General features: G+C 50.4%; 1 protein-coding gene across 1 annotated transcript in view; it reads left to right on the forward strand.

The window, feature by feature from the left end:
- The first annotated feature begins 1,740 nt into the window (after nucleotides 1-1,740).
- Nucleotides 1,741-23,495, forward strand: part of LOC115093177 (motor neuron and pancreas homeobox protein 1-like) — a 43,062-nt gene continuing 21,307 nt past the window's right edge. Inside the window, exon 1 of the mRNA XM_029604885.1 lies at nucleotides 1,741-2,491. Within this exon, the coding sequence (XP_029460745.1) occupies nucleotides 2,092-2,491 (400 nt within the window). The 5' untranslated portion in view covers nucleotides 1,741-2,091. The remainder of the gene's footprint in view (nucleotides 2,492-23,495) is intronic.

The raw sequence follows: 23,495 nt of genomic DNA on the forward strand, positions 1-23,495 counted from the left end.
CCCCCCAAAAAATCCCGTTTTCCACATCAGAACTAAATGATCATTGGGGGAGGGGGGGGGGGGTAGAAGAGGCTTCTGTAGAACAAAGAAACCATCCAATCCCCAACAGTCAACCATGAACTTCTGCGATCCTGCGAGCCCTCTGAGATGGCCCCGGCCCATCCCGGGAACAAGAGCCCAGGGAAGGAGGCTGACAAACAGCAGAGTCCTTTCATTATTAATTTCCTCTTATCTGCCGAGGTACAATTTAAAAACGGTTTTATAACCTTCCCAGCGAAACCAAGATTAAAGTCAACAAGCGGCAGCAGCGGTGCCTGCAGCAGTAACAACCTGCAATAAAGAGACCCGGGGGAAGAGAGGGGGAGAGGAGCGCTGACTCCGTCTCTCCGCTGGACAGGGAGGGTCGGCGGAGCTCCTCAGAGGCAGGAGGAAAGGATAACAAGAAAGCAGAGAGGGAAGAGAAAGGAGAAATCAATTCTAAAAAAGAAAAGTAAAGGAAGAAAGAAAGAAACGAACGAACACAAAACAAAACAAAGGGAGAAAAACGAGAGGGAAAATGCGAGAGAGCGGAAGGAAGGAAGGAAAGGAGTGCGGGAGCTGAGAAACCGCGCAGCGGCTCCGGGCAGAGGGTCCCCGCAGTGCGCGGAGCGCGCTCTCTCCCTTCCACTGAGTCCCCGCGGGTACAAACGCTTTCTCCCGCCGCAAATGGACTTTCTGGCTTCTTAGCATTCAAATTAGATAAACCAAAACGGTAACCTGCGGGAAAACCTGCCTTTGGGAATGGGGTTTGAAGGAAAGGGACACGGAGGAAGGAAGCGCTCGATCTCCCTAAATGTCCGATTCTAAAACCGGAAACGAAAGGGAAATTCGTTTCGAGGGGCGCGTTACAATGTCTTAAAGAGATGGAGGGGTTTTGTTATTATTCCTGTATTGAACATTTGTTATAAACCGCTTTAAATCGGCGGTGTCTAAACTAGAAATACCCCGAAATAAAATCAGCGGCAGGAGACGAGCGATCCTGTGGCTTGGAAATGAGGTTGAATTCGCTTTTATTGCAGAAAACATTTCCAGAAAAAAAAAATAAAACCAAGAAAAATTCCGAAAGAAACAAAAAGATTTCCTAGATTCGCATTCCGCCTTTTAGCCATTTGAAAGCGGATTGCATTCAGGTGCTGGAGGGAGCGAGGATCCCTAATAAAAATAAGAAAAACCAAAATACAAAGCGGTTTTTCTTTTTTTTTCTTTTTTGTTTAAAGAAAACCGAAAACATTTCCCACTGTAAATCTCCATTTAAAAGCCCAAACCACTCCATATAGAAAGGGAACGTCCCTTGCACTCATCCTGCCCCGCCGAAAACGCATTTATTGCACAGGAATACGTGAGCTTTATAAACGACAAACACGGTGCAAATAGCAGCTCTAAAGCGAGGAATTTGCATCGGGGCTTGCTTTAAGAAAAGGGTTTTTTTTCCCCCCCGCCCAAGTCTTGGATTGAAAAGTGCAATAAATCGGTGCCAGTTCCGTCTGCCCAGGTCCTGAGGGGTCCCTGATGAGCCCTGGAAGTTCGCCCCGTCCCCCTGAAATTCAGACAACCCGAGGTGCAAAGCACAGCGCTGGGCTCGGATGCCAGAAACGAGGGAGTAATTACTTAATTAAGGAGCTGTCAATAGCTTTGGGTATTCAAGGGGGGGGGGGGGGAGCGGCCAATGAGAAATTCGGACCAAGGGGCGAGGAGAGGAGAGGAGAGGAGAAGACTGTAAAGAAAAAAAGCCCGGCTGGCAGTGTGGGAACGGCTAGGAAAGCACTGAGAAGGCAACCCAAACCCGCAGGAGGGACGAGGAGCCGAGGACTCAGGGCTGGAGGGAAGGGAGCGCGACTCCAGGATCCGCGGGGACCGCTCCCAGCTGGAGGGCAGGAGGGAGAGCCGCGCCGGAGCCGGGGTGCTGCGCAGCCAAGGTTAACGAGAGAGAGAGAGAGAGAGAGAAGAAGGGAGAAGGGCTGAAAGCCACGCGTGCCCCGGGCTGCGAACCCTGCCGCGGGGCCCAAGCGCGGGGCCCCTCCCCTCCCCCGCCAGCTCTGCGTGCAGAAGTCAATGGAGAAATCGAAGAACTTCCGCATCGAGGCCCTGCTGGCCGAGGAGCCCCCCCGGCCCCTGGCCAGCGTCTCCCCGCAGAGCTCCGCGGGGAGCCCGCGGTCCTGCCTGGGGCCCGACCCCCCCTCCTCCTCCTCCCGGGCCCAGCTGCCGCCAGGACTCGTCCCCAAGCCCGGCTTACTGACCCTGCAACCCCCGGGACTGCCGGCCCTCTACCCGGCGCCAGTCTACCCGCTTCCGGCCCTGGCGGCGCAGCGCCCTGCGTTCACCTACCCGGGCTTCCCGCACCTGCCCCAGCCCAGCCCGGAGCACCTGAAGGCGGCTGCGGTGGCCGCATCCTTCCCCCTGGAGCACTGGATCCGAGCCGGCATCATGATCCCCAGGCTGCCCGACTTCCACGGTGAGTACAGGAGGGGCGCCGGGCCAGGGTGGCAGAGGAAGGGACCCACCTGCTCCCCCCGAGGAGGGGTCCTCGCTCGCGGCCTGGAAGCCGCTGGGCCCCGGAGCTTTCCTGCGCTGCAGAGAATCCTGCCGGGTGCACTGGGCTGCTGGAGGGGCGCGCTGCGTTTTACCGCCCCGGCGCTGCTTCTCCCTCAGCACCTGCAGCCCGAGCCAGGGAGCCAGGGAGTGACAAACCGTGCCCGCGATCTGCCCAGCACCAGCGAGGCTCGCCGCCTCCTTCCTGGCGCCACCGCGCGTTTTGTTTTTTTTCTGTTCTAATATAGTTTTTTTTTCTCACTTTTTCCGAATACCAGTTCTGCAGATTTCAATACTGCTACACTTTTGTTTAAAAAAAACCCAAAACATTTCCTCTGCGTTACCCTTTTGGCTGCCGTGCTGTATTCCTGCTTTATGTGACGCCTGCATGGAGCTCTGATGAAGATCTGCTCTTCACCTGTCTGTGCTGTATTCTTGCTTTATATGTATCAGTGTGATGCCTGCATGGGGCTCCCATAAAGAATCACTCTTTGGCCTGTCTGTGCTGTATTCATGCTTTAAGTGATGCCTGCATGGGGCTCTGATGAAGATCTGCTCTTCACCTGTCCGTGCTGTATTCCTGCTTTATGTGATGCCTGCATGGAGCTCTGATTGAAGATCTGCTCTTCACCTGTCTGTGCTGTATTCCTGCTTTATGTGATGCCTGCATGGAGCTCTGATTGAAGATCTGCTCTTCACCTGTCTGTGCTGTATTCTTGCTTTATATGATGCCTGCATGGAGCTCTGATGGAGATCTTCACTTCACCTGTCTGTGCTGTATTCTTCCTTTACCTGTTTCCGTGTGACGCCTGCATGGGGCTCCCATAAAGAATCACTCTTTGGCCTGTCTGTGCTGTATTCATGCCTTACATATGTGGGGATAATTTCTGCCGGGGGTTCTGATGATGATCAGGACAGCCGCACCTCTAGCGTACTCACATTTATTAGAGCAGGTGAGGCTTTACAAATCTTTAAAAACTAACCCGTTTTGAAATAACTCTTTGCTGCTAACTGTAATGATGTAAAAAAAAATGTTGGCAGGGCCGAAACTTTATTAAAATAAAGTTCGAGGACAGGAGCCCTTGAAGTGGGAAATGTAAAAAACTTTTGCGGCTGCTTCTGCAATTCGCAATCCTGATGAGATGTAAACAGCCCCTGAGAGGGCACTGGCCGGTCAGTCCTGGCCACTGGGCATTGCTGCGGGCACCAGGAGTGGAGCCAGTTTGATAGCCGCAGGCTGCTAAAAGTGGCTCTGGAAATCACAGCCAGGGTCGCCTTGTGGCTCTCGGGAGCCCCGGCCAGCAGGTGGGGTCAGCAAGGTTTTCACAAGAAATCCTTGTTTATTTAGCCTTATTTTCGATTTTCTGTCGTCCGGATATTCCCACCTTGGCGGATTAGAATATATAAAATATTCAAAATTCTTGCTTACAAAGAAAGAAACAAACGTGCGAAATCCCAAATCTCTTAACTCATAATACAACTATCCTGCGCGTGCCGGGGAGCATCGCAAGCCATTTCCAAGCTTCTGTTCTTCCTGGAAGGGGAAGCACCATGGCCCTTGCACGCTGGCCCTTGCACGCTGGCCCTTGCAGCCTGTCCCCTGGAACCGGACCGGAACAGCTCCGTGTGCGGTTCCGAGTTAATGTCAGGCCCGCAGTCCCGTAACATTGCGGGAGGCAGGGGAAACCCAGGGCCACGAGCTCAACCTTCATTCTGGCACCACCGGGGCGAGGCGAGCAACCTTTCTGCCGCAACATTTGGGGCACTCGCAGCTGGCACGCCCCGATCTGGTGGGCAGCACTGACCAGGTCAGCGGGTGCCAGGCACAGGTTTGCACCCCATGGGTGCTGCGGACTAGAGGGATCTGCAGCTGAGGCCCATCCCGTCTGCTCGCGCCTCTGGGCTGGGGACATCGAGGGGGAACGAATATTGCCCAACAGGAGGAGGGGGCAGAAGGTCTGCCCCAGAGTGAGCAGGAGATGGACCGGTCCTCAGCAAACAGCCAGGGCTTTCACCTTAACCAGATTGCCCCGAAGAATGCCCCTCAAACTGCCCTAGAAGTGGAAACATTGCAAAGTTTGTCAGATTTAATATACTCAGCCTTCCCCCGGGACTATGGGGGAGTTGTGTGTGTGCCCATCTCGATGTCTCTCTCTCTCTCTCTCTCTCTCTCTCTCTGGGTATTAGCAATACCAGTATTTACCCTTTTTTAGCACTATCACAGATGTCACACAGTTGCAAGGTCCCTGCCCCCAAAAGCTTACAGTCTAATTTGGAGTTTATGGAGTTTAGGTCACAGAGCTTAGGGTGGAGAGGAAAGGGCTGTGGATATACTTCTCCAAATGTGTATACATATATATACATGAAGGTATATTTGAGTGCTTCTGCTATGTATTGTCTGACTGTGAGAGTGTACTTTTGAGTGTATTTGTATATGTGTGCAGATGTACGTTCTTATATTAGTGCACATTCTTATTTGTGCATGTATTATATTAGTGTGCATGCCTGTGTGTGAGGGTATTATATTAGTGTACATGTCTGCATGTGAGGGAATTTGTACATGTGTGTAAGTACTTATATTGTACACACCTGTGTGTGAGTGTATTATATTAGTGTACATGTCTGCATGTGAGGGAATTTGTACATGTGTGTAAGTACTTATATTAGTGTACACGCCTGTGTGTGAGTATTATATTAGTGTACATATCTGCACGTGAGTGAATTTGCACATATGTGCATGTGTAAGTACTTATATTAGTGTACATACATGTTTGTGTATTATATTGGTGTACATGTCTGCACGTGAGGGAATTTGTACATGTGTGTAAGTACTTATATTGTGAGTGTATTATATTAGTGTACGTCTGCACATGAGGGAATGTATACATATGTGCATGTGTACATACCTGTGTGTGAGTGTATTATATTAGTGTACATGTCTGCACGTGATGGAATTTGTACATGTGTGTAAGTACTTATATTAGTGTACACGCCTGTGTGTGGGTGTATTATATTAGTGTACATGTCTGCACGTGAGGGAATTTGTACATGTGTGTAAGTACTTATATTAGTGTACACGCCTGTGTGTGAGTATTATATTAGTGTACATGTCTGCACGTGAGGGAATTTGTACATGTGTGTAAGTACTTATATTAGTGCACACGCCTGTGTGTGGGTGTATTATATTAGTGTACATGTCTGCACGTGAGGGAATTTGTACATGTGTGTAAGTACTTATATTAGTGTACACGCCTGTGTGTGGGTGTATTATATTAGTGCACATGTCTGCACAGGTAAGTGGTTACATTAGTGAATGAGCAGCACCAGACTGTGCCGTAGGCCAGTGTTCTCCCATGGACCCAGCCTTCCCCAGAGCCTGGTACTGCCTCTGCCTGCAGCTGATCCTGTGAAGCTGTCTCAGTGAGTTCCGGCAATGCGGTGCCCAGACTCCTGTGCTCTTCTCACCCAGAGTGCAAGACTATCTGTACTACAAGGATCCTGTGCTCTTCTCACCCAGAGTGCAAGACTGTCTGTACTACAAGGATCCTGTGCTCTTCTCAGCCAGGGTGCAAGACTGTCTGTCTGTAAGGATCCTGGCTCTCACAATGAACTTTATTATTTTTTTTCCTACCTTGGCCACTCTTTTTGGAAAACAGCGAAGATCATTGCAACAGGCACCTGCCTGTGGCACCCCCGCAAATTATTGAAAGCAAAAGGAATACATTCAGTGTGGGGCCCTTACAAACGATGGGGAAAGGTCCCCCAGCCGAGGGGCCCCAGAGTGTGAGGGATCTGGCGCCCTGACCTCCTGTCAGCTCTTTCCTGGTGGGAGTCAGGGGCTCTGCCTCCCCCTTACAGAGGGACGTTGTACTCAGGACTGATCGCTCGTAGGAAGCCCGCACGCATTTCATGCTCCATTAGGGAAGGAGAAGAGCTCGCAGCCCTGGGAGCAACTTCTAATCTCATCAGACACAAAGGGCCGACAGGGACTGCAACAAGTGTGTGTGTGTGTGTGTGTGAGAGAGAGAGAAAGGGAAGGCCAGACAGACTCTCAGACACACACACACCGTGTATAACAAGAGCTGGGGCGGGCATGTGCTGGGTGCGGAGGGCAGAAAGCTCCTTAAAATTGCGGGGAAGACGCGCAGACTTTGGACGTCTGCTGTTTCCCTCTCTCTGACAGCTTGCTCCGGGTTTCATATTTGGTGCTGATAAACTGCTTTAATCAGGAGAGAGAGCACGCGCGCGAGAGAGAATATTTCCATTTCTTTGATTGGAAAACTGCAAATAGTGCACGCAATAGCATTTTCAATTATTTTTCTGCATGAGTTGCCATTTTTGGGTGCATAATTCTGTGTTTGCAAAAATTATGCAAAGTCGCCAATCAGTTGAAGAATCAAACCAATAAGCTCATTAGATATTTAATACTGCAACATTTTGTATGAACATTTTTTCAGAAGGCCATTTTTGTTTTTTTGTAAAATGTAATCCAGAAAATCTTTGCATGGTGCTGGCTCATTTTGGTAAAATATTTTGCTGTTTAGTACATCAGCCTCTGCCTCTTTCTTGCTCAAAATCCAATCCAGGGACCTTTATTTGCCTGACAGTTTGTACCTGTTGCCAAAATAATAGATAAAGTGGTTACAGTGAAAGGAAAAAAATGGGAGGAATAGTGACCTAGCAGTGAAATAAAATGACAGGGCGGAGGAGGACAGTTCCCAGGTTCTGGTGCCGGTCCAGCCTGAGGGCAGGACAGCACATATTCTGCTGCTGCTCTCCTCTTCCCCCAGGATTATAAAGAGGTTTTCCTGCTCATTCTTTTGTGGGACGTCTCGGACTTTCTCTCTCGGTTGTGCGGATGTGCAGCTCTGATCTTTTCGTATCTTGCACAGCACAGGAGGAAATGCATTGCTGTTCGTCTTTCTCCAGTATCGCAGTGTAGGGCTCCTTGGGGATGCAAGGCTCTCTCTCTCTCTCTCTCTCTCTCTCTCTCTTTTACCCTTTTATTTCGGTGCAATACCGACGGAGCATTTCCTTTTACTCCAGGTGTGCCGGCCTGAGCTCTTTTCATGGGCGTGTGTGTGGTGTGTATACTGTGTGTATCATGTATGGACACACCTCGTCGGATGTGTACATATCCTGTGCATGTCAGTGTGTGTGTACACTGTGTGTATCATGTACGGACACACCTCGTCGGATGTGTACATATCCTGTGCATGTCAGTGTGGTGTGTACACTGTGTGTATCATGTATGGACACACCTCGTCGGATGTGTACATATCCTGTGCATGTCAGTGTGGTGTGTACACTGTGTGTATCATGTACGGACACACCTCGTCGGATGTGTACATATCCTGTGCATGTCAGTGTGTGTGTGTATACTGTGTGTATCATGTACGGACACACCTCGTCGGATGTGTACATATCCTGTGCATGTCAGTGTGGTGTGTACACTGTGTGTATCATGTATGGACACACCTCGTCGGATGTGTACATATCCTGTGCATGTCAGTATGGTGTGTACACTGTGTGTATCATATACGGACACACCTCGTCGGATGTGTACATATCCTGTGCATGTCAGTGTGGTGTGTACACTGTGTGTATCATGTATGGACACACCTCGTCGGATGTGTACATATCCTGTGCATGTCAGTGTGTGGTGTGTATACTGTGTGTATCATGTATGGACACACCTCGTCGGATGTGTACATATCCTGTGCATGTCAGTGTGTGGTGTGTACACTGTGTGTATCATGTATGGACACACCTCGTCAGATGTGTACATATCCTGTGCATGTCAATGTGGTGTGTACACTGTGTGTATCATGTATGGACACACCTCGTCGGATGTGTACATATCCTGTGCATGTCAGTATGGTGTGTACACTGTGTGTATCATGTACGGACACACCTCGTCGGATGTGTACATATCCTGTGCATGTCAGTATGGTGTGTATCATGTATGGTCACACCTCGTGGGGTGTGTACATATCCTGTGCATGTCAGTGTGTGTGTATACTGGGTGTATCATGTATGGACACACCTCGTCGGATGTGTACATATCCTGTGCATGTCAGTATGGTGTGTGTACACTGTGTGTATCATGTACGGACACACCTCGTCGGATGTGTACATATCCTGTGCATGTCAGTATGGTGTGTATCATGTATGGTCACACCTCGTGGGGTGTGTACATATCCTGTGCATGTCAGTGTGTGTGTATACTGGGTGTATCATGTATGGTCACACCTCGTCGGATGTGTACATATCCTGTGCATGTCAGTGTGGTGTGTATCATGTATGGTCACACCTCGTGGGGTGTGTACATATCCTGTGCATGTCAGTGTGTGTGTATATTGGGTGTATCATGTATGGTCACACCTCGTCGGATGTGTACATATCCTGTGCATGTCAGTGTGTGTGTACACTGCGTATAGTGTTGTCTCCTCTTTTCCTTCCATCCTTTTTCTCTCCCTGGGGTTTATTCCCTCATTCATTTCTTCCTCTCTTCCATTTTTCCTCTTTTCTCAGAGGAATCATTTCTCATATTCTGTGGACCTGACGAATTTGGGATAATTCACACTGCATTTTTCGTTTGAACTGTCCTCAAAAGGAGAATAAGCAAAGGGGGTGGGGAAAGGAGAACTGGGATCCCTTTTTTGGGTGGCCTCTTGCTTACATTAGTGTTCCCGCCCTTCACCTCCAGGCCCCCTCAGCAGTCAGGGTGGTTCGGGCTGGACAAGGTCAGGAGGTGAGGGGGGGGGGGGGCTGCATTTTAAGCTGATGAATGTGAATTAGTGGGTGTGAGGGGGGTTTCTCAGACATTAGGACCCCAGAAATGGACAGGAACCTGCCCCCGAGAGCGCAAATAATTCAGTAACTACCCCAGCCCACAAGGCAAGAACCCCAGGTTAGGAATCCGGGTGAGCGGGTGAAACCCAGGGCTTGGAAGTGACCTTTATGGGGATGGACGAAGTCCTTCTCTCTCCCTGCGATGAAAGGACAGATACCAAGCTTGGCTGTGAAATATCTGCTGGCGTTTCCCCCCAGAAAGAAGAACGGTACCGGCGGTGACCACGCCCGGGCCCTTCCTATGCGGCGTTTAAATGATCCCTTGGATGTTCTGTTCTCAGTTCGTTTTACATTTATTTCAAGGCGAAGAGAAAGCAGGAAAATGGACAGCAAATCTCTTCCTGCTCCCAATCCCCGCTTCACTGCACGCTCCTTCCGTCGGGCTTGGCTTTTTAACTCGGGGGCCCTGCAGCTGGGCGCAGCTGGATTGAAATGGCCCTGATCGGGGGACCCTCGGGTGGCCCCTAGGCAGCTCGGGCCAGTTCGGCTCTCGTTAGGTCAAGTTTAAAATGTTAATCCTGACAAAAATAATCGCATTTCAATTCTGGGGCCAACGATACCTCTGCTGGAGAAAATTGTACTGCTGATTGCTTCCTCTAAATTTCATGCAACAATTAGTGGTAATTAATGCCGTTCTAAAGCTCCAAATTTTATTTTACTTTTTTATCATTATCGTTCTGCCCATTTCAGCCTAAATGCGTCCAGATTAAGAATTTCGAGAAATCATTTTTCGCTATAAATCCTATCAGGAAATACATTTCCAGAACAAGCCAAGAAGATTTCCTGCCGGATCCTGGGGGCAAATCTGGGAAGTCGGGAGAGAGCTTGGAAGAGAAGCGCGGGAGGCTCCTGCCTTTGTCATAATTACTCCGGGCTTCTCTAATAAAAAGAAAAGCAACTGAACGGACTGTGCCCTTCTGGCTCTTTACCTAGGACAACAAAGTATTTTCACAAGATGCAGCCAGGAAGGAATGGAAAATGCGGCCCTTATTTTCGGGGCGCGCTGAAACGAACGCGCCTCTTATTTTCCGGGGCGCGCTGAAACGAACGCGCCTCTTATTTTCCGGGGCGCGCTGAAACGAACGCGCCTCTTATTTTCCGGGGCGCGCTGAAACGAACGCGCCTCTTATTTATCGGGGCGCGCTGAAACGAACGCGCCTCTTATTTTCCGGGGCGCGCTGAAACGAACGCGCCTCTTATTTTCCGGGGCGCACTGAAACGAACGCGCCCCTGATTTTCGGGGCGCGCTGAAACGAACGCGCCTCTTATTTCTGGGAGAGCCGTGGCAGGGCGGCCTTCCGCCCCATCCTCTTAATGCGCGCAATCTGTTAAAAACGCTTCCTAGACTGCAATTTCCATTCTTAAATAAACAGAAAATAGCTGTGAAGCAGGGGAGGGCGGACCTTAGGGTGAGCCCAAGAGGAGGGAAGAGAGGAAAGGGGTTCGGTTGGGTCCGAAAGGATCCCTGAGAATCCGCTGGGCAACCTGCACCCCTATGAGCGGGACTCGGGAAGATTTGCCTTTGTATTTCATCCATGAGCTGATGGCTTGAAGGGAATGAAACTGGGGAAGCGGGGGGGGAGAGAATATCACCCCCCCTCCCCCATCCCCAAAATAAAATAAGTGCATGGCCAGGGTAAGAGGCGCACAACGCATTAAGGCAAAAAAAGAAAGGAGACCCTGGAAGAAGACCAGAAAGCAGCAGCAGCTGGGGGTCGCCCCCCCCCCCGCAGTAATCACGGGCAGGCAATTAGCAGCAGATCAATAGCCTCGGTTTATGAGACCTGTTTGCTGTAATCCAGATAATCCTGTGTAAACTGCCCCTGCCCTCCAGGGCCCGCACGGGGAAATGACTTTTTAATTGTAAATATTAAGTTTCGTTATCTTCCGAGATAAACTTATAATAAAGGTGAGCACCGGCCACTGCGCCTGGAGAGGCTGGGAGCTGAGGGGCGGAGCAGGGCTCGGGGGGGGGATCCGGGGCTCAAATCCACTTTAAGGAAGCTTCCTAGATCTGTTCCGGGGGAGCCCCCAAATTAGGCAGCAGGAAGGCTTGGAAATGACACCGATTTTCAAAGAGGATTTACAGCATAAGAACATGAGCCCAGCACAGTCTGACCCTTCACAGTTACCCCTGCTAAGCACATGGAAAATTTGGGGGAACTTTTGGGCCATGTCCTTTTGAAAATGGAAAAGTCTGCACCCCTCCCCAGGAATCCTCCCATTGCACAGCTGAGTCCCCTGCTAGCAGGCAACAGGTTTGCAAAAGCTTTGGTCCCTGGTCTGATCAGGTTTCTGGCCTGGGGCAGGACACCAGAGATTGTGCTGCTCTCCCTGCTGTCTCTCCTCTTTCCCCAGGATTATAAGGAGGTTTCCCTGCTCATTCTGTAGTGGGAAGTCTCAGATTTCCTCTATGAGCTCTGGGGCCTGTGCGGCTCTGATCTCTCTGTATTCTGCACAGCACAGGAGGAAATGCATTGCTGTTTCTGTTTCTCCTTGGATTTCCTCTCTCTGCTCTGGGAATGTGCAGCTCTGATCTCTCTGTATTCCACACAGCACAGGAGGAAATGCATTGCTGTTTCTATTTCTCCTTGTATTTCCTCTCTCAGCTCTGGGGCCGGTGCAGCTCTGATCTCTCTGTATTCTGCACGGCACAGAAGGAAATGCATTGCTGTTTCTATTTCTCCTTGGATTTCCTCTCTCAGCTCTTGGAATGTGCAGCACAGGAGGAAAATGCATTGCTGTTTCTCTTGCTTTGGGGTTGCATTGCATACAGTCGGGCCTCTTGGTGTTCCTCTTTTTGTGTCTGCTCCATGTTGGGTGAGGGTGTGTGGCAGAGGTGCGGGATGCTGTAGCAATGTAGCTTGTTCTCAGTAACCCATAGATGGTATCCTGGGGCTTTTCTGCCTCCCCTTTCTCTCTGTATAATCCTCTCATTCCCTCACCTCTCCTCTCTTTCTGTGCTTTTCCTCTCTCTCTCTTTCTTTCTCCATCCCTCTTTCTCAATGCCTTTTTCCTACTAGAATCCCCAGCAATGGGTACCAGCATTGGGGAATGGCACCTCTATAGGCCAGTGAAGGTTCTGCACTGCGCTGCTAAGGGTGCCCGGAGCAGGTCCTGTCCACTTGCTGTGTGTTGATGATGTCCATAGTCGATGCCATTGACCGATATTGATAAAGCTTGGGGCCAGATTTAAGTTGCCCTCATCTATAGGCAGTTGGGAGGGGTGGTATCTGCTGCCCCCACTTCCATGGGGGGAGGGGGACAATTGGCCCTCTGTATCGCGGTGCCAGCCCACAGCAACAGCAGCAGCAGAAAATGCAGGCCCGTGCCCAGAGCAGCCATTGTGCGCTGACCGGTCCATTGGCGCCCCCTCCCCTTCCTGTTACCATAGAAAAGAGTGGGAGAGAAGGTGGCACCATAGGGCCGGTCAGTGCGCCATGGCTGCCGGAGGCCCAGTCCTGGCTCCGTGTGCTGCTGCTGTACTTTTGGGGCTGGCGCCAGGCCTGGATACAGGCAACCAGCAGTTCCGGCGATTCTCCAGCACCGATAAAACTCTGACACTGGAGGCAGTAGCTCAAATTGCCTGTGCCTAAATCCAGACCCAATCAAGCTGGTCCATAGCTGGTCCCAGAGAAGAAGAACTAGTGCTCAGGATTGTGATAATGGAAACTGCAGAAAGAGATGTTTCCCATACTGCCTGTCCACTCAGCTGCCTGTGCAAGGGCCGTATATGTGTGTGTGTGAAGCTTACACTGCTCCTGCCTGTGCTGTACCTCTTCTGTGCTGGGTCAGTGTCTGTGTGTGTGTGTGGTGTGGGTATAAAGCCTGCACTGCTGTTACCTATACCGTACCTGGGGCAGTATCTGCCTGTGCTGTACTTCTTCTGTGTTGGGTCAGTGTCTGTGTGTGAGTGAAGTTTGCACTGCTGCTGCCTGTGCTGTACCTGTTCTGTGCTGAGGCAGTGTGTGTGTGTGTGTGTGAAGCTTGCACTGCTGTTACCTGTACTGTACCTGTTCTGTGCTGGGGCAGTGTGTGTGTGTGTGTTTGTGTGTAGCCTGCACTGCTGTTACTTATACTGTACCTGTTCTGGGGCAGTGTGTGTTTGTGTGTAGCCTGCACTGCTATTACTTATACTGTACCTGTGCTGAGGCAGTGTGTGTGTGTGTGAAGCTTGCACTGCTGTTACCTGTACTGTACCTGTTCTGTGCTGGGGCAGTGTGTGTGTGTGTGTGTTTGTGTGTAGCCTGCACTGCTGTTACTTATACTGTACCTGTTCTGGGGCAGTGTGTGTGTGTGTTTGTGTGTAGCTTGCACTGCTGTTATCTATACTGTACCTCTTCTGTGCTGGGGCAGTGTGTGTGTGTGTGTGTGTGAAGCCTGCACTGCCTTTGCCTGTGCTGTACCTCTTCTGTACTGGGGCAGTATCTGTGTGTGTGTGTGTGTGTGTAGCTTGCACTGCTGTTATCTATACTGTACCTGTTCTGTTCTGGGGCAGTGTGTGTTTGTGTGTGTGTGTGTGTGTGTGTGCACGGGAAGTCTGCACTGCTGCTGCCCATGCTGTACCTGTTCTGTGCTGAGGCAGTGTGTTTGTGTGTAGCTTGCACTGCTGTTATCTATACTGTACCTGTTCTGTGCTGGGGCTGTGTGTGTGTGAAGCCTGCACTGCCTTTCCCTGTGCTGTACCTCTTCTGTGCTGGGGCTGTGTGTGTGTGTGTGTGTGTGTGTGTGTGTGTAGCCTGCACTGCCTTTGCCTGTGCTGTACCTCTTCTGTGCTGGGGCTGTGTGTGTGTGTGTGTGTAGCCTGCACTGCCTTTGCCTGTGCTGTACCTCTTCTGTACTGGGGCAGTGTGTGTGTGTGTGTGTGTGTGTGTGTGTGTGAAGCTTGCACTGCTGTTACCTGTACTGTACCTGTTCTGTGCTGGGGCAGTGCGTGTGTGTGTGTGTGTGTGTGTGTGTGTGTGAAGCTTGCACTGCCTTTGCCTGTGCTATACCTCTTCTGTGCTGGGGCAGTGTGTGTGTGTGTGAAGCTTGCACTGCCTTTGCCTGTGCTATACCTCTTCTGTGCTGGGGCAGTGTGTGTGTGTGTGAAGGCTGCACTGCTGCTGCCTGTGCTGTGCCCATTCTGTGCTGGGGCATTGTGTGTGGGTGTGTGTGTGTGAAGGCTGCACTGCTGCTGCCTGTGCTGTGCCCATTCTGTGCTGGGGCAGTGTGTGTGTGTGTGTGTGTAGCTTGCACTGCTGTTATCTATACTGTACCTGTTCTGTGCTGGGGGGTGTGTGTTTGTGTGTGTGTGTGTGTGAAGGCTGCACTGCTGCTGCCTGTGCTGTGCCCATTCTGTGCTGGGGCATTGTGTGTGTGTGTGTAGCTTGCACTGCTGTTATCTATACTGTACCTGTTCTGTGCTGGGGCAGTGTGTGTGTGTGTTTGTGTGTAGCTTGCACTGCTGTTATCTATACTGTACCTCTTCTGTGCTGGGGCAGTGTGTGTGTGTGTGTGTGAAGCTTGCACTGCTGTTACCTGTACTGTACCTGTTCTGTTCTGGGGCTGTGTGTGTGTGTGTGTGAAGCTTGCACTGCCTTTGCCTGTGCTATACCTCTTCTGTGCTGGGGCAGTGTGTGTGTGTGTGTGTGTGTGTGTGAAGGCTGCACTGCTGCTGCCTGTGCTGTGCCCATTCTGTGCTGGGGCAGTGTGTGTGTGTGTGTGTAGCTTGCACTGCTGTTATCTATACTGTACCTGTTCTGTGCTGGGGCTGTGTGTGTGTGTGTGTGAAGCCTGCACTGCCTTTCCCTGTGCTGTACCTCTTCTGTACTGGGGCAGTGTGTGTGTGTGTGTTTGTGTGTAGCTTGCACTGCTGTTATCTATACTGTACCTGTTCTGTGCTGGGGCTGTGTGTGTGTGTGTGTGAAGCCTGCACTGCCTTTCCCTGTGCTGTACCTCTTCTGTACTGGGGCAGTGTGTGTGTGTGTGTGTGAAGCCTGCACTGCCTTTCCCTGTGCTGTACCTCTTCTGTACTGGGGCAGTGTGTGTGTGTGTGTGTGAAGCTTGCACTGCTGTTACCTGTACTGTACCTGTTCTGTGCTGGGGCTGTGTGTGTGTGTGTGTGTGTGTGTAGCTTGCACTGCTGTTATCTATACTGTACCTCTTCTGTGCTGGGGCAGTGTGTGTGTGTGTGTGTGTGTGTGTGTGTGTGTGTGTGTGAAGCTTGCACTGCTGTTACCTGTATTGTACCTGTTCTGTTCTGGGGCTGTGTGTGTGTGTGTGTGAAGCTTGCACTGCCTTTGCCTGTGCTATACCTCTTCTGTGCTGGGGCAGTGTGTGTGTGTGTGAAGGCTGCACTGCTGCTGCCTGTGCTGTGCCCATTCTGTGCTGGGGCATTGTGTGTGTGTGTGTGTGTGTGTGAAGGCTGCACTGCTGCTGCCTGTGCTGTGCCCATTCTGTGCTGGGGCAGTGTGTGTGTGTGTGTGTGTGTAGCTTGCACTGCTGTTATCTATACTGTACCTGTTCTGTGCTGGGGCAGTGTGTGTGTGTGTGTGTGTGTGAAGGCTGCACTGCTGCTGCCTGTGCTGTGCCCATTCTGTGCTGGGGCATTGTGTGTGTGTGTGTGTGTGTAGCTTGCACTGCTGTTATCTATACTGTACCTGTTCTGTGCTGGGGCAGTGTGTGTGTGTGTTTGTGTGTAGCTTGCACTGCTGTTATCTATACTGTACCTCTTCTGTGCTGGGGCAGTGTGTGTGTGTGTGTGTGAAGCTTGCACTGCTGTTACCTGTACTGTACCTGTTCTGTTCTGGGGCAGTGTGTGTGTGTGTGTCTGTGAAGCTTGCACTGCCTTTGCCTGTGCTATACCTCTTCTGTGCTGGGGCAGTGTGTGTGTGTGTGTGTGAAGGCTGCACTGCTGCTGCCTGTGCTGTGCCCATTCTGTGCTGGGGCAGTGTGTGTGTGTGTGTGTGTGTGTGTGTAGCTTGCACTGCTGTTATCTATACTGTACCTGTTCTGTGCTGGGGCTGTGTGTGTGTGTGTGTGAAGCCTGCACTGCCTTTCCCTGTGCTGTACCTCTTCTGTACTGGGGCAGTGTGTGTGTGTGTGTGTGTGTGTGTGTGTGTGTGTGTGTGAAGCTTGCACTGCTGTTACCTGTACTGTACCTGTTCTGTGCTGGGGCTGTGTGTGTGTGTGTGTGAAGCCTGCACTGCCTTTCCCTGTGCTGTACCTCTTCTGTATTGGGGCAGTGTGTGTGTGTGTGTGTGTGTGTGAAGCTTGCACTGCTGTTACCTGTACTGTACCTGTTCTGTGCTGGGGCTGTGTGTGTGTGTGTGTGAAGCCTGCACTGCCTTTCCCTGTGCTGTACCTCTTCTGTACTGGGGCAGTGTGTGTGTGTGTGTGTGAAGCCTGCACTGCCTTTCCCTGTGCTGTACCTCTTCTGTACTGGGGCAGTGTGTGTGTGTGTGTGAAGCCTGCACTGCTGCTGCCTGTGCTGTGCCCATTCTGTGGCAGCACTAACCACAAGTCCCTCCTTCCCCAGGATTAGCTGTTACATGGCAGTGACCTTTGACTGTCCAAGCTCCAGGGTCTCTCTTCCCAGATTTGTCCTCAGTCTGTCTGTGGTTAATATTTAAAAAGTGATTAATGAGAGAATTTTTTTTTAATGAGTTTTAAATATGGATTTAAGCCCTTGCATTCAGTCCCAGGCTTCTGTCCAGCCTTGTGTTTGCCGCAGCATTTAGCACCTGGGAAGGTTTCTGGTTCACCATTAACTTTCAGGAAGGGAACCGAGGTCAGCTCAAGACAAAAGGACAATAAGTGAAGAATAAACAGTGCAGACTTTACTACTGTGACAGCAGAAGGAAGTGCCGTACGGGCATGGGAAATATTCACCTTTCACGCTGGAAAAGTCCCTTTTTTAAAAAAAATTTGAATTGCAGCTGTGCTCTGCCACCTGGGGTTCCAGTCCTGCCTCAGGTTTCCCGTTCTACGGGCTTGGGGATGCTGCAGAGGGAGCGCTCACTGTCCCTTGGGAAGGGAGTTTCAGCAGGCTCAGGCTGCAGTGGCAGTTTCTGGTCCCTGGCTGAGGACGGTGATTCTGATGGTGGGGGCTCCAAAATGCAGGGGGACCCCCCCCCCCATGTGGTTGTGACTGGAGGCTGATGGGGGCCATAGCCCAGCAGAGGCTGAAGCTGGAAGCCCCAGTCCAGGAGGAGAAGGAGGCGGCACACAAACCTCTGAAGCGTTCAAGTTTCCAGGAAGAAGAGGACCTGTAAGCGGAGCACAGGACTGGGTCTTAAGCCCAGCTCTGCCAGCACTCACTGTGGCTTCACCCCTGCTCGGGGCTTGGAACATTTCTGGCAGGAATGTGGCTGCTGACGTTGGTGTTTGAAACACAGCTGAATCCTGGGTTTGAGAAATGCCAGCTTTCTCCCAAGGCGCGCAAGGCGGAGTCGCCTCCCTTCACATCGGCGACCTTCGGGACTGGGAAGAGGAAGTGTACGGAGGATGATGTGACAGCATGAAGCCTGCATAACCTCAGGGCAGGAAGGAAAAAGCATTTGGGCCACACTTCACTTGAGGCCTGGGCTCATTCACGTGTGCTCAGAAACACTTATGTGCCCCGGCTCCGCAGGAAACCATGGGGAGATAAAGCAGCAGCAGCAGCAGCAAGATGCAGACAGGAAAGGTCTCAAGAGGGTAAAAAAGAAACCCAGCAACGTTGAAATCTCACGGCCGCTCCACTTCCCCCTCCAATGCCTCAGGTACAGACTCTGAGGACGGGGGCTACTTTCAGTCCCATGGGGACGCATTTAACAGAAGAGCACCTGACAGAGGGGAAAAGAGGCACAGACCCAGCCAGCGTCTGACAGCACCCCACTCCCCCAACTTGTAGCAGACCCTTCCCCCACCCCCAGCTGCCTCCTCCGCCTCCCCCGCCCAGGGAAGATGGGGGCCAGACACAGACGCTGGGCGGCAGGAGCAAGGGGTAGGAAGCCTCCAGTGTAGTCCTGCCAGTGAAACTGGAGTTTCAGCAGCTCAGAGGTGGGGGGATGGGCACAGTTACCCTGCTGCTCTGAGAAGAGGTGGGGGAGTTACTACCGAGGGTAACGGGATAACCATTACCTGCTATTATCATGGAAATGTTAGCCTTTCTGAAGCGATCTGAAACACCTCTGAAGTGTTCATTGGTACCAGTACCTACCTGTGGGCCTCTGGGCGTTATAGCAGGGGACAGGAAGTGTGAGCAGCACATCTGAAACCAGCAAACCGTGGTCACAGCAGACCTGCATGTTCAGACGGTGGTACCATTTAGGGTTGGAGTGGAGGAGTTGCCCTACTGGTTCGAGCAGCGGGCTGAGGCTCAGGGAAGCCAGGGTTCAAATCCCACTGCTGCTTCCTGTGACCTCGGGCAAGCCATGTTGTTCTCCATTGCCTCAGGTAGAAACAAGCCAAGTGCACCTGAATTGTACTTCACCTTGAGCAGAGTTTTGGAAAGGTGAGTAACGGACCACAAAACCCACCCCATGTTTCTGGTATGTGGCTTCCTGGTCCCCTGCAGGAGCCCAAGTCCACATGAGCACAATTTATGGTTTCCTATCAGACTGCACAACTGAGCTGTCCACTGGAAGCCTCTGCACTTCCATCCTCTCCCGCTCAGTACAGGCACAAGTCTGGACCCAGAAACCACCAGGGACATCTGGAAACAGGACACTGACTCTTGCCAGCTTTATCACCTGCTACCTCCTGGAAGAAGCTAGGAGCCAGAATAACGCGGAACGATAATTACTTACACCTCAACAGACAATCTATGAAGGTGGCCTCAAGGTGGGAAGTCAGGAGTCCATGTATCTTCTCAGACCTGGGCGATGAAAGCTCCCGTCAGTCTCTCTCCCTACCAGGTCCTCTCATTCTGGCCTGGGATGAACAACTCTGATATTGGAGGCACAAGGTCTATCACAAGGTGCAATAAGAGAGTAGATATATGGATATTGGATACATCCTGTACCTGACTGTACCCGCCTCGAACGACCAATGAAAAGGACAGAGCTAAATCCAGATTAAGCAAAATCAATATACTTTTAGAGGTACTAAGGTTTATAAGAAATACAAATCCTTCAGCTGTGAGTGAGTATGAGTGAGGAGAGCTAGGAAGGGTGGGGGGTGAATGGTCAGTGAGGGTGCTTAGCTGGTCATGTAGAGTGCAGGGTCTGGCAGGACAATGAGTGCAGTGATCTGTGGGGACGCTCGCTCTTTGAATGCAAATCCTTCAGCTGTGAGTGAGTGAGTATGAGTGAGGAGAGCTAGGAAGGGAGGGGGGTGAGTGGTAAGTGAGGGTGCTTAGCTGGTCATGTAGAGTGCAGGGTGGCAGGACAATGAGTGCAGTGATCTGTGGGGGCGCTCGCTCTTTGAATGCAAATCCTTCAGTTGTGAGTGAGTATGAGTGAGGAGAGCTAGGAAGGGTGGGGGGTGAGTGGTAAGTGAGGGTGCTTAGCTGGTCATGTAGAGTGCAGGGTCTGGCAGGACAATGAGTGCAGTGATCTGTGGGGCGCTCGCTCTTTGAATGCAAATCCTTCAGTTGTGAGTGAGTATGAGTGAGGAGAGCTAGGAAGGGTGGGGGGTGAGTGGTCAGTGAGGGTGCTTAGCTGGTCATGTAGAGTGCAGGGTCTGGCAGGGCAATGAGTGCAGTGATCTGTGGGGGCGCTCGCTCTTTGAATGCAAATCCTTCAGTTGTGAGTGAGTGAGTATGAGTGAGGAGAGCTAGGAAGGGTGGGGGGTGAGTGGTCAGTGAGGGTGCTTAGCTGGTCATGTAGCGTGCAGGGTCTGGCAGGACAATGAGTGCAGTGAGCTGTGGGGGCAGGGGGCTCTCGCTCTTTAAAAGCAGCTTTTGCTATAAGGAACTAGCGCCATTGATGTTAGATTTAGGGAACTGAAGGCTGTGGCAGCTTTCATTCTCATGACATTTCCTATCTTTACCAGGAAGGAAACCTGACGAAATTGTTCCTCTTAGCTCTAATGGCAGGTAGGAGAGATGGGAGCTATCTGGGGATAACCGACAGTTTATCTGCCAGGTCGGAGAGCTCAGGGAGGTGCCCATGTACAGCTGCCTAACCCCTTGAAGGCTGGGCTGTGGGTGGTGAACCTGCAGGGGATTCCGCTGCCTGCGCATCCAAAATTCCTTTTACCCCTTTTACAAAATAACAATTCAGCAAATTTACAGGGAAATTCACCCTCTAGAGCCCAGAATCAGGGGGTGAATTGACCCCTTCGTGGCTTTGGGCAAGTGACAATTCCTCCTTCAGTGTCCTGTATTATAAATGAATCAGCCCACAGAGCTGGATTGTGAGTGACTGGGCAAACGAGTGGCTGTAATAACCCACAGTGCACAATTGTGAGTCTTGTACCATTCCAAAATACTGTACGGTGAGGTAGTTGGGCGGCTGTACCATTGCACAGTGCTGTTCTGTGAGGGAAAGCTGGGTATAACACCCTGCAGAGCTGTACTGTGGGTGACTGTTAGCACTGTATAATCAGGACATCCTTGGCTTCTGTACTGCTTATGAAGAGCTGTTGCACTGCACTCTGCCTAGTGATTGTGTTGTCTCAGTGACTGGATAAATTGTACACGTTTTGTGCTTTTCCTATGCTTTATCCTTATGTCCTTCCCTATGTATGTGAACTAAAGGAGGGTCACTGAGATCTTCACACTTTCTCTGGCTTTCTTTCTGTAAAGGGTGAGGGGAAGAGGATATTGTTGTCTGCTATTGTCCCAGTTTGCTTGTTGCAGCATCCTGCAGCAAGCAAATTAGGGTTGAAACAAAACTCATGCAGTATCCTGCAACAAGCAAATTACTGAAGAAACGAAACATACGCAGCATTCTGCAGTAAGCAAACAACTGAGGAAATGAAACACATACAGCATCCTGCAGTAAGCAAACCACTGAGGAAATGAAACACATGCTGCATCCTGCAGCAATCAAATTACTGAGGGAACGAAATACACACAGCATCCTGCAGCAAACAAATTACTGAGGGAACGAAACACACGCAGCTTCCTGCAGCAAACAAATTACTGAGGGAACGAAACACACGCAGCATCTTGCAGTAAGCAAATTACTGAGGGAATGAAACACATGCAGGATCTTGCAGTAAGCAAATTACTGAGGAAACGAAACACATGCAGCATCCTGCAGTAAGCAAACTACTGAGGGAACGAAACACATGCAGCATCCTGCAGTAAGCAAACTACTGAGGGAAAGAAACACATGCAGCATCCTGCAGTAAGCAAACTAGTGAGGGAACAAAACACACGCAGCTTCCTGCAGCAAACAAATTACTGAGGGAACGAAACACACGCAGCATCTTGCAGTAAGCAAATTACTGAGGAAACGAAACACATGCAACATCCTGCAGTAAGCAAACTACTGAGGGAACGAAACACATGCAGCATCCTGCAGTAAGCAAACAACTGAGGAAACGAAACACATACAGCATCCTGCAGTAAGCAAACAACCGAGGAAATGAAACACACGCAGCATCCTGCAGTAACCAAATTACTGAGGGAACGAAACACATGCAGCATCCTGCAGTAACCAAATTACTGAGGGAACGAAAGACACGCAGCATTCTGCAGTAAGCAAACAACTGAGGAAACGAAACACATGCAGCTTCCTGCAGTTACCTGGACAGCTTTCCAGGAGCCCCTGTGATGAGACCAGAGGCCCAGTAATGAATGCGAAAGCAAGTGCTGATCTCCAAGGTAGAATCTCCTGAGAACACCCTCACAGGCCTCAGTGGAGAACGTTCAACTCACCTATTCTTTTTCTGTCTGTTTTCAGCCTGGCAGTTTTCTCCTGCTGTTTAGTTCTTCCAGTTCAACTGGAAGCAGAGCTGGGGTCTGGCACCAGCAGCCTTCCTTTGTAATGACCTGGCAGTTCTTCCCCCGAGCTATTTCTGCCTCCCGCCTCCCAGTCCTGCAGGGACCGTACACCAGGGCTCCTTTCAGAACGGGCCCTGAATCCGGGCACCGGGTGCCGCTCTTAAGCAGTGACCAGGACTCCCCTGCTCTCCCCAGCGACCTCTGCAGTGTCCCCAGCCCCGGCCAACCCAGGTCGTGGAAGCCTGGGCTTGGGGATTAAAGCGGGGGATCTTCTGCATAGCAGTGCCCCGCCCCTCTTTATGAAGATAATCGTGCGTGATCGTCAAGGGCTGGGGGAACCTTTTCATTGCACAGAGCCGTCGTGACATTTGAAATGTCCAGTCCTACACAGTGACATTACTTGCGTGCAAAACCTCTGTCTGATTTATGAACAAAGTAACTATGCCAGAGGACAGTAGGCAAAATCCAAAGCCTAATGATTAAATAATTTTATTGTGTATACAAAATTTATATTTATATAGCATGCAGGCTTGTGTGAAACATTTATGCATTTAACATCGATCCTAAAATCTAATCAATTAACATTATTGATCACACATTCACACCTCATACATCCCATTCATTCCTAAAACCACAACGCATATACATTATATATATATTATACATTCAAGAAAAGGACCCATTTAACATGTATCCAAATGTACCCCCGTTAACATATATCAAATTGCTCCGACGAGATTTCTCGTTTCGCCTGTACCAACAGGCTTCTTCAGGGAACCTATATTCGTTACAAATCGGGGTCAATTGTGTTTAATTAGTACAACTGTGTTCTTGTTAAAACATGATTATTCCATAATCATGTTTTAACAAGAATATGTTTTAACAAGAATATGAAAACATTCATATTCCATAATGTAATCTCTGGTTTCAACTCTTCTCCCAACCAATACTCAACACGATCGTGTTGAGTATTGGTTGGGAGAAGAGTTTCGTGTTGAGTATTGGTTGGGAGAAGAGTTGAAACCAGAGATTACATTATGGAATATGACTAGCAGAAGAATTATCTGTAATCATGTTTTAACAAGAACACAGTTGTACTAATTATACACAATTGACCCCGATTTGTAACGAATATAGGTTCCCTGAAGAAGCCTGTTGGTACAGGCGAAACGAGAAATCTCGTTGGAGCAATTTGATATATGTTAACGGGGGT

The sequence above is a fragment of the Rhinatrema bivittatum genome, chromosome 6, assembly GCF_901001135.1.
Source record: "Rhinatrema bivittatum chromosome 6, aRhiBiv1.1, whole genome shotgun sequence".
Classification (NCBI taxonomy): domain Eukaryota; kingdom Metazoa; phylum Chordata; class Amphibia; order Gymnophiona; family Rhinatrematidae; genus Rhinatrema; species Rhinatrema bivittatum.